This window comes from Panthera tigris, chromosome B4, assembly GCF_018350195.1.
Source record: "Panthera tigris isolate Pti1 chromosome B4, P.tigris_Pti1_mat1.1, whole genome shotgun sequence".
Taxonomy (NCBI): domain Eukaryota; kingdom Metazoa; phylum Chordata; class Mammalia; order Carnivora; family Felidae; genus Panthera; species Panthera tigris.
Genome location: NC_056666.1, coordinates 55,168,647 through 55,181,624, shown reverse-complemented (window position 1 = coordinate 55,181,624; position 12,978 = coordinate 55,168,647). Strand labels below are relative to the sequence as shown.

At 39.1% G+C, this 12,978-nt stretch overlaps 1 protein-coding gene across 18 annotated transcripts in view; it reads left to right on the top strand.

Moving 5' to 3' along the window:
• ST8SIA1 (ST8 alpha-N-acetyl-neuraminide alpha-2,8-sialyltransferase 1) overlaps positions 1–12,978 on the top strand; it is a 150,316-nt gene that overhangs the window by 72,951 nt on the left and 64,387 nt on the right. For 17 of the 18 annotated variants that reach the window (XR_006219820.1, XR_006219819.1, XM_042991916.1 and 14 more), the window contains 3 exons: positions 1,119–1,176; positions 2,151–2,220; positions 11,963–12,072. Coding sequence is in view for 16 of the 18 variants with exons in the window: in XM_042991916.1 (XP_042847850.1) it covers positions 1,119–1,176; positions 2,151–2,220; positions 11,963–12,072 (238 nt within the window). In the remaining 2 variants the exon portion in view is untranslated. The remainder of the gene's footprint in view (positions 1–1,118; positions 1,177–2,150; positions 2,221–11,962; positions 12,073–12,978) is intronic. The other variant, XM_007084038.3, reaches the window with a different exon arrangement.

Here is a 12,978-nt window from a genome sequence, read left to right as displayed (position 1 = left end):
AAAACAAAAGAAATTTTAATTTGGACTTCCAAGGGGCTAGTTAAATGACTGTAAAAACAAATACATATTTGTTTTTTTTTTGCTGGAAAGGAACAAAGCTGCTTTTGATTCAGCTGCACCTTGTAATTATTTTGCTTGTTAGTTGGGTACTATGCTTACTAGGAATTCACTTATGGGAAGTTGTCAATCCTCAGTTGAAATAATAAAGTGGGGTACAGATAGATGTGCATCTGAAGAATATTGTTGGAGGGTTGGGGGCTTAATTGATGCACTGGTTAGAATGTAATTAGGTCCTTGAGCGGGCAGTGCAATTAAATATGTCAAGGAGGGCATAATGAGATGGGTGGCTGAATGGTGTAATTACATTCATAAGAGGGGGGCTGTAATTAGATGTAAGACAGGGGGTGTATTTAGATGCCTAAGTTGAGGATATAATTAACATATGGGTGAGAAATTAAATTATGTGTGTGGGTGAAGCATAATTATGTGTGGGAGTCCATGTGGGTATGTGGGTGAGGGTACATAGAAATGAATGGTTTGGGCTACAATTAGAAGTGCAAGTTCATGTTCTAATGGACAAAACCTTGAGATTTTCATCAATAAGGCAAGCATATGTTTTGACATCATGACTAATAGCAGCTGGCATATAGTGACAGCCTTTCGGGCCTCTTTGAAGGCTTGCAAATCAAAATCTATGCTTTTCTATTAAGACTTGAGACCCACATCTAACACCGACAGTGATTCCTCTTCTTAATAGTGGCACTTGGTGGTGTTCTGAATACTAAATGGTCTGGTAATTTTTCTAGCTTTAAAACACAACTGCAGACATGGGAGACTTGCTCCCCCTTCCTATCAAAGACAAGAGTTTGGAGGGAGTAGCAGCACAAAACAAACAGGCAAAAAATTTTCCTTTGAATTATGAAGTATGAAAATAAAAGTCCAGCTCTTCTAGCTAAGAGTATCAGCATACAGTTACATGTGTAACAAAATAAGCAAAATTTAGCTTGATAGCCTCACTTTTTTGTTATAAAATATTTATTCAGAAATATTTATGGAATTCTCCCCTCCCAACCCTGCCCCCCAAGTGTAAGCAACCAAGCAAGGAATGTCGGTTACAGGTGAAACAGGATCAGGAAGTGGTAGAAGGAAGACAGAGGAAGAAGAATCTAGAGGAAGGTAGGTACAAAAGTTATTTGGCGTGTCTGGAAACTAACACTGAAGCAGTGAGTTATGGTGAGAATTATAATAGTAATCTGATATATTTTGTATTACATTTAAAACAATGGAGTATTTTGTTGCCATCTTCAAATTTTTTTTTTAACGTTTATTTATTTTTGAGACAGAAAGAGACAGAGCATGAACGGGGGAGGGTCAGAGAGGGAGACACAGAATCTGAAACAGGCTCCAGGCTCCGAGCTGTCAGCACAGAGCCCGACGCGGGGCTTGAACTCACGGACCGTGAGATCATGACCTGAGCCAAAGTCGGCCGCTTAACCGACTGGGGCACCTGGGTGCCCCTTGTTGCCATCTTCAAAAGCAAGAGAGTATTTAAAAATACTAGCTTGTTGCTTAGATAAATTCTTGAAATTAAAGCTATTTAATTGACCATTAGTTTGCTTAATGTGGTTCAATCTGTTACTCAATTCTCATAATTCTGGGTACTGCACAGCCTCCTCTTGTTCAGAGCTTAGGCTGTGTCTAGCAGAGCTCCACTATGGACAGAATTGTCAACCTTAAAAATAAAGTAGCCAGTTATTTTATCAACAAAATGAGTCTATTTGGGAACAGCAGAGCAACTGCTGTTTGGGACATGCAAACTTTAATGAACTATAGACAGGTCTGGAGAACAAAGAGGGTTTTGCTTTTAGAGAGATAAGGGAGGAGTTGGGGGGGGTGGTTTTCATTGGAGGAAAAGGAGAGTGTTCACGGTTGTGGTGACTTCTCATTGGCTAAGATGTGGCAGTTCTCATTGGCTGGGCTGTCGCTGGGCTAGAACAAAATCTTCTTCCTCCTGCTGGGGTAGTAACATAAGCTTCCTCCTGCCAAGATATGTAAAGTAAGCTGCAATTAGTGGTACATGCTTGAGAGCTCTTTCTTCAGGACTTCTGGACTCTGTTTTGAATGAGGTTTTCCTTTACTTATTTTCACAGAATCCAAGTGGGTCCACTATGGGCTTTTAAACTTTTTGGCCCCCTGGTGCTCCCAAGAAGCAGATTTAAGGTTAGTTAGTTATTATAACTTGGATGTAGGGACATTATAGCCTGCCCCCAATATCTGATCTTGCCCTACAGTGGTTCTATGGAACAGTTTTTATTCTTTGATTTTTAATTTGTATCTATGCAGGATGCTAATTTTTTACATTGTAGACATGACTCAAAGATAGCCTCTCTCAAAGACCATTGTAACAATTTGTATCAGAGGTGTTCTTGCCAAAATGTTGCATATTCCTGTAAAAATAGTTACTGCAGCATTGTTTAATCCAGTTCTCTATCTACTAAGTGCTTTACATTTTTCTTTTTCTCTGAGTACCTCCTACCTCATCCCCTCCCAGCAAGACAAGCTCAGACTCTAACATGGTTAGTGATTGATGGTGATTAACTCAGTTCCTCATAGAGATAGTGTAATTATCATTCAAGACATCTAGTGGGATATAAGATGAGTAGGCACAGAGTGTCCTCATGTTAGTGATTAAAGTCACTGGCCCTTATTGCTTTGTTGTCTTGTGTGGATTGCACATGAAGAGGAAGAAGTGAGGCATCTGGCTTTGGAAATGGCTCTGGTAAATATTGCTTCATTCACTTAATTATAAAAACCATTCTGGGATGCTCTAGAGCTATTTACATAAGGCACAAAAAACATGGTTTAAATTCTTCAGATCTTAACAGCATTCTTCCAGAAGTCATATTGTAAGCCAGGAATAATTTAGCAGGTGGCATTTGTAATTTGTTTCTGAAAAAGTCTTTGAGCCTGTAACAAATCTTTTCACCTTCATTCATGCCATAAAACATTAAAGACCTAATTTTGGCCCTTTTTTTCTTTCAACTTTCCTAAGATTATCTAATAGGCCAGAAATCTGAACTACTTTTCTTTTTTTTTAATTTAACTTTATTTTTTATTTTTTTAAAATTTACATCCAAATTAGTTAGTATATAGTGAAGCAATGATTTCAGTAGATTCCTTAATGCCCCTTACCCATTTAGCCCATCCCCCCTCTCACAACCCCTCCAGTAACCCTCAGTTTGTTCTCCATATTTATGAGTCTCTTTCATTTTGTCCCCCTCCCTGTTTTTATATTTTTGTTTCCCTTCCCTTATGTTCATCTGTTTTGTCTCTTAAAGTCCTCATATGAGTGAAGTCATGATTTTTGTGTTTCTCTGAATGACTAATTTCACTTAGCATAATATCCTCCAGTTCCATCCACGTGGTTGCAAATGGCAAGATTTCATTCTTTTTGTTTGCTGAGTAATACTCCATTGTATATATATACCACTTCTTCTTTTAAAAAAAAAAATTTTTTTTAAGGTTTTTATTTTTGAGACAGAGAGAGACAGAGCATGAACGGGGGAGGGGCAGAGAGAGAGGGAGACACAGAATCGGAAACAGGCTCCAGGCTCTGAGCCATCAGCCCAGAGCCCGATGCAGGGCTCGAACTCACAGACTGCGAGATCGTGACCTGAGCTGAAGTCGGACGCTTAACCGACTGAGCCACCCAGGCGCCCCCCACTTCTTCTTTATCCATTCATCTATCAATGGACATTTGGGCTCTTTCCATACTTTGGCTATTGTTGATGGTGCTACTATAAACATGGGGGTGCATGTGTCCCTTCGAAACAGCACACCTGTATCCCATGGATAAATGCCTAGTAGTGCAATTGCTAGGTCATAGAGTAGTTCTATTTTTCATTTTTTAAGGAAACTCCATACTGTTTTCCAGAGTGACTACACCAGCTTGCATTCCCACCAGCAATGCAAAAGAGATCCTCTTTCTCCACATCCTCGCCAACATCTGTTGTTGCTGAGTTGTTAATGTTAGCCATTCTTACAAGTGTAAGGTGGTATCTCTTTGTGGTTTTGATTTGTATTTCCCTGATGATGAGTGATGTTGAGCATTTTTTCATGTGTCGGTTGGCCATCTGGATGTCTTCTTTGGAGAAGTGTCTATTCATGTATTTTGCCCATTTCTTCACTGGATTATTTGTTTTTTGGATGTTGAGTTTGGTAAGTTCTTTGTAGATTTTGGATACTAACCCTTTATCTGATATGTCATTTGCAAATATCTTCTCCCATTCTGTTGGTTGCCTTTTAGTTTTTCTGATTGTTTCCTTCGCTGTGCAGAAGCTTTTTATTTTGATGAGGTCCCAGTAGTTCATTTTTGCTTTTGTTTCCCTTGCCTCCAGAGACGTGTTGAGTAAGAAGTTGCTGCGGCCAAGATCAAAGAGGTTTTTGCCTGCTTTCTCCTCGAGGATATTGATGGCTTCCTGTCTTACATTGAGGTCTTTCATCCACTTTGAGTTTATTTTTGTGTATGGTGTAAGAAAGTGGTCCAGGTTCATTCTTCTGCATGTCGCTGTCCAGTTTTCCCAGCACCACTTGCTGAAGAGACTGTCTTTATTCCATTGGGTATTCTTTCCTGCTTTGTCAAAGATTAGTTGCCATACGTTTGTGGGTCCATTTTTGAGTTCTTTATTCTATTCTATTGATCTGAGTGTCTGTTCTTGTGCCAGTACCATACTGTCTTGATGATTATAGCTTTGTAGTACAGCTTGAAGTCTGGGATTGTGATGCCTCCTGCTTTGGTTTTCTTTTTCAAGATTGCTTTTGCTATTCAGGGTCTTTTCTGGTTCCATACAAATTTTAAGATTATTTGTTCTAGCTCTGTGAAGAATGCTGGTGTTACTTTGATAAGGATCACATTGAATATGTAGATTGCTTTGGGTAGTATCGACATTTTAATGATATTTGTTCTTCCTATCCAGGAGCATGGAATGTTTTTCCATTTCTTTGTGTCTTCTTCAATTTCTTTCATAAGCTTTCTATAGTTTTCAGCATATAGATTTTTCACATCTTTGGTTAGATTTATTCCTAGGTATTTTATGGTTTTTGGTGCAACTGTAAATGGGATCAATTCCTTGATTTCTCGATTCCTTCATTGTTGGTGTATAGGAATGCAACCAATTTCTGTGTGTTGATTTTATATCCTGCAACTTTGCTGAATTCATGAATCAGTTCTAGCACTTTTTTGGTGGAATCTTTTGGGTTTTCCATATAGAGTATCATGTCATCTGTGAAGAGTGAAAGTTTGACCTCCTCCTGGCTGATTTGGACACCTTTTATTTCTTCATGTTGTCTGATTGCAGAGGCTAGATTTGAACTCTCAGTGTCACTTCCTCATAAAGATTTCCTATAGCCTTATAGCACTCTGTGCTTTCCTATCATACTTGTTAAATTCTGTTTTTCCCATTAGCATGTTAGCTCCATGAGTGGGGTATATGTCTGTTTTGCTCACCAGCACATTCTCAGCATTCACAACAGCTTCTGGTTCATAATATTTGTTCAACAAATAGTTAAGTGAAAAGACAAGTTAGACATCATGTCTATTTAAGAAGAGATACAGTGTCTCAGTCAGTTGAGCGTCCGACTCTTGATTTCACTCAGGTCATTATCTTGTGATTCTTGGAATCAAGTTCCATGTTGTGCTCTGTGCTGAGAGTGCAGGTTCCATGTTGTGCTCTGCGCTGAGAGTGCAGAGCTTTCTTGGGATTCTCCTACTCCCTCTCTCTCTCCGCTCCTCCCCCGCTCACGTTTGCTGTCATATACGCTCTCTCTGTCTTTCTAAATAAATAAATAAATAAATTAATTAATTAAACATGTAAAAAAAAAAAAAGAAGAGGCACAGGTAATGTAGGCCATGGGCCATAATAAAGATAAGAGATATCTCAAAAAACAAAATTTGGAATGTCTTTATTAATTGACTCTTAGAAAATTGCAGATCCATGTTCTTGAAGTTTGGAGATTAAATTATATATCCATTATGACATTAAGAACGTTCTACTTTAGGCAAGGTACTGCTGAAATAGATTAGGTGTTCAACAAAAATCTGATTAAATAATCAACATACTAAATGAATTGTTGATTATCTGCTCCATGCTTCGTTGGGATATAAAGTGTTCAGCAAAAAAGATTGCTAACTTGTAACAATTCAGACACAAAAATGTACATTTAAAAGCTCATTGATTGATAGGAGTAGTACATATATTCAAAGGCCAATCAAAAAATATTTTGTTCAAGTCTATGTAACTCTTTGAAATTGAAGGTATTTCATACAAAGATAAACTATATATTATAGTGGTCTAGCAATATAATGGTACATTTTTTCCCCAGAGCATTTAATTTTTTTAGTATACAATAATGTATTAAGGCTATGTATAGGACTTCAGAGTTTCCTGATGATGTTCAATGCCTCACATTATTTTAATTCTCACAGTCATACTGGGAGAGAAATGGGATTGGTATGACCATGCCTGACTTACAGTGAGGCACTGGGAATTTGAGGGGACAGGCAATCCAGAATCTGAATTCCAGACAGTTAATATAATATAGTCATTAAGAAGATGGCCATTAATTGATGGTACAGTGATAAGCAAAAAGCTTTGGACAAAGATCCCTCAGGTGAATTAGTGGTCCAGCAATATTTTGAACTCATCCATGTGGTTGATCTGCCTAATCCATCCTTTCATTTAGAGTAGTATTTTGTTGTTGTTGTTGTTTGTTTTTTTAATTGATGTACAGTTGACACACAGTGTTACATTAGTTTCAAGGACATAACATAGTGATTCCACAAGTCTAAACATTATGCTATGATCACTGTGAGTCCCTCTACAATGCTATTGCGATCTGTCCCTAATCAACGCTATTACAGTACCATTCACTATATTCCCTATGTTGGATCTTTTATTCCTATGACTTATTCATTCCATAACTGGAAGCCTGTATCTCCCAGTCTTCTTCACCAATTTTGCTTATCCCCCAACCTTCCTTCCCTTTGGCAACCATCACTTTCTTGTCTGTATTTATGGATCTGTTTCTGCTTTTTGTTTGTTGGTTTATGTAGTTTGTTTTGTTTTTTAGATTTCGCATATAAGTGAAATCATATGATATTTGTCTTTCTCCATCTGACTTATTTCATTTAACATACACTTACTAAGTCCATCCATATTGTCACAAATGGCAAGATCTCATTCTTTTTTTATGGCTGAGTAATACTCTGTTGTGTGTGTGTGTGTGTGTATATATATATATATATATATATACACACACACACACACACACATATACATACATACATATACATATATACACACACACATATACACACACACACACATATATATATATATATATATATATATATATATACACACACACACACACACACACACACATACACCATGACTTTTTTATCCATTCATATATTGCTGGAAATGGAGTAGTATTTTTTAAGGTTAGCAGGAAGAGCTGTATACTATATTCTCAGATCCAGTGGACATTTTATGTCAGGGATGCAAGGAGATAACGTTTGAAAAGAAAGGAGGAAATGCCGTAATAAAAAAAATACTTGCCAAAATAGTAATATTCATCTTGAAATGGATGACCAAAAGTTCTTTCTATGTACCGTACTCCAAAAGGAGTACATCGTGTTCACATATCCTTCTGGTAAGCACTGACCATTGCCAAAGTTTAGATATTCTGTACCTAAAATAGCATAATGACATTATTATCTCAGTTAAAAAAAAATTCCACAGTATTTTCTCAATTAAGTTTTTCCTTTCTGTAAAGTTTTGGTGAGCTGTTACTGTTCACTCATGTATTACCAGTGCCCAGAAGAGTATGCACTTAGGCACTTGAGAAATATTTATTGAAATGAAATTGCTGGTGTGAGGGCTAGTAGTTGACCAAATGAAGAAGTAGCAAGCAAATATTAACAGAAACAAATAAATGGCTTCCCCCCCGTCCCTGGGCTTCTGTTCAAGAGCTTTGAAAATTTTTTTTATAGTACATGAATATAACAGTTACATTTTCTAATTGTTAAGATAGAGTCCGATAAAGAACTATTTTCTTGTGTTCCCCCAAACCCATGGAATCTCAGTATTCTGTGGCTTGAACAAATCAGTGAACTGTGCTGGGAGGAGGAAAGGAATGGAAGAAGAAGGGGAGGAAGATGAGTGGGTCACCGAACCAGTAGTTTGATGAGATGCTTCATGTACATCATCTCACCTACTCCCGTGCAATATTATCCCTCTTCTCTGAAGAGGGAACACTGAGGGGTTGGACAGCCTGCCCTACCATCGCACAATCCCACAAACTGGAAGTGAGGAGGTTGGTGGCACCTAACTTTATGCTGTGGCAACTATTGCTGCTGCTTCTGTGCCCACATTCTTAACCGGAAGCCTGGAGTTGCCAGTTGATCTGGTTCAAAAACTCTAACAACAATGAGGGGGGTTTAAGCTGGTTTTTGCAAGGCAAACTAAATATTAGCTGAGCATGAATGAGCTCACACTTTTCAAATAAACTATGTACAAATAGATATGCAAATAAACACGTATAACCCACTGAACTCAGATCAGGCTTTCTATCTACACTGCTGAACCAAATCTATCCTTGTTAAGGTTACCAAGTGACCTCCATCTTGCTAAATCCAGAGGGCAACTTTCAGCTGTCATCTTACTTTATCTATTTGTTAATCTACCTATTTATTATCACAGATCTATTGCAAGATCTATCTTACTTTATCTTACTTTTTTTGTTAATCTACCTATTTATTATCACAGATCTACTGCATTTGCTGCAATTTTTTCCTTTTATTTTTGGACACTTTTTTTTACTTGTCTTCCAAGATACCACACTTTTCCTGTGTTTTTTTCCCTCCCATTTTATTGGCTACTCCTTAGTCTCCTTTACTGATTTCTCTTCAGTCTCCTGACTTCTTGTTGGAATGTCCCAGGATTCAGGTCTTTGACCTTTTCTATCTTCTGTCTACACTTCTTCACCATCTAGTCTCCTACCTTTAGCTACATACTGTATGCTGAGCGCTCCCAGCTGTCTTTGTCCAGGAAAGACCAGTTCCCTGACTGTACTCTCATATTTCAATTGCCTACTTGACACTGCCATTTAAATGCCTAAAGGGGGTGGCGCATGCGTGGCTCAGTCAGTTTAGCATCTGACTCTCCATCTCGGTTCAGGTCATGATCCCAGGGTCATGGGATCGAGCCCTACATCCAGCTCTATGGTGACCATGGAGTGTGCTTAAGATTCTCTCTCTCTGTGCTCCTGCCCCCACTTTCAAATTAAAAACAAATTCCTAAAGGGGATTTCATACTTGACATATTTAAAATTGAACTCCAGATCATTCTCCTCAAAACCTGCTCCTTTGTAATCTTCTATCCCTCAACAAATGGCAAGTCCTTCTTTACAGCTGTTCTAGCCAAAACCCTTGGCATCATTCTTGATCCCTCTTTTTCTCTTACTTTAATTCTGTTACATCAGCAAATTCTGTCAGCTCTCCCTCCAAAATATCTTCAGAATCTGCTCACTTCTCATCATCCCTACTGCCATCACCCTAGTCCAAGCTACCAGAATCTTTAGTCTACTGTTACAGGAGACTCCTGACTGGTCCCTTTCTTTCTGCTCATGACATCTCATAGTCTGTTCATGCAGAGGCAGAGTGGTTGTTCCAAAATATGGCCTAACATCATTTCTTTGCTTGCCCTGCATTGACTTGATTTTCATCTTAGAATAAAACCTAAAGTCTTTGTCATACCCTTCAAACCCCTACAGAAGTTATTCCCTAACCTCCCCATGAGTTAACTCTCTGATTTCCTTTCCCACTTCTCTGTCCCTTGCTTACTCATCTCCAGACAATGGGGTCTTTGCTCTTCCTTTCGTACCCCAGGAGTGTTCCTTCCTCAAGGTCTACATCAGCGGTTCCCTCCAGATATATCTGTAATGCTCACTACCTCATCTTCAGGGATTTGCTTACATGTCTCCTTTGAGTTCTTCCCCAACCACCCTATTTAAATTGCAGTTCTTCAAAAGCATTTCTTGATTGTCTCATGCCAATGATTTGTTTCTCTCCACAGTCCGTGTCACCATCTGACATACTGTTCATTTTACTCGTTTGACTTCACTTATTATCTGTTTACCCACTAGAATGTAAGCTCCATAGGAACAGAGATTATTACTTATGTCCTGTCACCCAGAATAGTGTCTGGAACATAGTAGGTACTCAGTAAATACTTGTGGAATAAATGAATAGCTGATTTGAGCATAATTGCTTAAATCTGCTCCCAACATATTATAGATCTAACCAATGTATTTCTAATGTTGACTTCAAATGCTCCTCAGGAATGACTGAGAAAAACTGCACATATCATCCTGGAACAATCTGGAAGTGTTAGAGTTCTGGCCTTTGTCTGTCCTTCCTCTCTGTATCCTGCTCTGGGGTTCTGTGGACTGTTCTCTGTTGCAGTCATGTAGGGAGTTCTTAATTGTGTGCTGGCAAATACTTGGACTTTACAGTTTAAGTACTGTATCTTTATGAACTATATTTTCATAGCTCTGGCTGTTCCTTTTACATACTAGAAATAGAGGAAGTAAATTTTTTTCTTGTGCTGCATGAAGTGCCTACCTCAGTTTCACACAGACTCCTGGGATTTTATTTTTCTGGCTTAATTACTTTATGCCTATGTGAAGCCCTTTTATATTCATGTATTTATTCCACTTACTCTCTTGGTATAGTCCATATTATTTGTGTTGAATTCACCCAAAATGGCCTACTTAATATCAGAATAGTTATTTTATGCATCAGTTATGTAGATGTGAGGTCTTCCCCCAAAGAACTCCAACCACTAGGCATTGTTTTAGTAAGCAGGAGATCATTTTCCTGGGGCTTCTTCCTGACCCAGCTAAAAGACATTGGATGACGCATTTCACTTTCAGGGGCTATTGCTAGGTTTTGAAAGTCCCTCATACTATAAATAGCATGTCAGGGAACACTCAGGTACACTGAACATTTTCTTTACACTCCACTTCAATGTTTGCAGGAGGAAAGTCACATGCCGTCTGGTTTGCACAGTCATTTGCCCCTTAGTGCCTCCCAGGTTCTAGACAGACCCACCCAAAGTGTACATTTTCTCATAAACACAGCATGTGCTTTCAGCATACTTTGTGCCTTTGTTTATACTGCTTTCTCTGCCTGGCAAAATCCTATTCATCCTGTAAGATTCATCTCAAGTGAGAAAGCCTTCCCTGAGTTGGCTTGGCAGAAATTTGCCTTTTTCCTCCTGTGTGGGATTCTCCATAGCATTTAGAGCATACTTCTTCTACAACAATTTCAGCATTACGTTAGGGTCTGTTACATAATTTTTTATGTTCACAGTCTCCCTGCATCCCAGGCTGTGAGTCTGAGGCCTGTGATTTTTTGTATCTTTGTATTTACCCTGGACAGTTAGCATAAGAAGCACTGACCAACATTTGTGGAGGGAATTGAGGATTGTAGGAATTAATGAAATTGCACTCAGATAGGGGGGTAGAATTCATTTGAGTTTGTTCCCAGTTTAATGCCATTAAAAATAGACATGGATTTTTCTATTTTCCCTAGGAGACACGATGTACATGGTCAATTTGATACAAAATATGTTATATTTAAAAACACTTCAGGGAATCAAAGTTCTTTTTTCTTCTTTCTTTCTTTCTTTCTTTCTTTCTTTCTTTCTTTCTTTCTTTTAGTTTCAAAGGAACAGGCTAGTGGATTCTTTACAAACTTCTTGGCATCTTTCTTTCCACATGCTCTTTTGCTCTGCCCAGTCTTCAATCAAATTCCTCCAATGGATCTGCTGTAAACAATGATTTTGTGAGCAGTTGTGTGTTCTCTGCAGTGAAAACCCGCCTTGTTTTCTGTTGCTAGGCAACCCCATTCCAGCTGCCCTTGAAGAAATGCGCGGTGGTGGGAAATGGTGGGATTCTGAAGAAGAGTGGCTGTGGCCGTCAAATAGATGAAGCAAATTTTGTCATGCGGTAAGAGAGAGCACCCACAGCGCGGCCTCTGCCTTCTCCCCTTTTCCCCACACCTCCCACAAGCCCTGGGGCCTTTCAAAACTAGTCACTTGTGATTAATCAATTGTAACTGCTCTTTAGCTTCCCTTCAAGTTCATGTACAAGTGAATTTAGGAGAGGGCTGGGGAGCAGGGGAACATGCCCCAAGAAAGTACAAAGCCAAGAAGGGTTCAGAGGTCATGGGGAAACCCAAAAGTAGAAACACTGAGCTTTTGTGTTAGATTATACAGTCAGGTGACAAAAACTTTAAAAATTGATTTAAAAATTGACTGTGAATACACATTTTCATTTATGCATTACACTCTCCACCCTTTTCTTCTCTGTTTTTCACAAAAATGTTTGTAAGTAGCCAGTGGGATTTGAAGAGGGATCTGATGATGTGTGTTTGGCTAGGAACACTGGAAGGAAGGAGGGGTCATAACTTTTGTGCAGGGAGGAAGCTTGGTAAAGGGACTGAGTGGTGACATGTCACTTCGAGGGGAAAATAGGAGGCTTCTACAGGGCCATGTAAAAGAATTGCTAAGATGCAGCCAGCCAGGGCTAGAGACCATCAACCTGTAGTGGTGCCAACCTGCACTTGTGGGTGATTTTGACCAGGAGTGAAGACAGCAAGTGATTTTGGGACTGTGTGGCTGAGAGGGAGGAAGAATGGGGAGTGACAACATGGAGGATCCTGGCTAGAGAAAGTGTGAGGTGATACACCTTGAAGTCTGGGCTGGTTAGCAAGTGGGCTTTGAGGAGCATGACCAAGAGACAAAGGGCACCAAACGGGGCCAAAGGACAGGGTCATTCAGAGCCCCAAGGGAGTGGGTGGTGGCAAAGATGAAGGAGAGATGGAATCATAAGAACCGATGTCAAAGAGTGGCC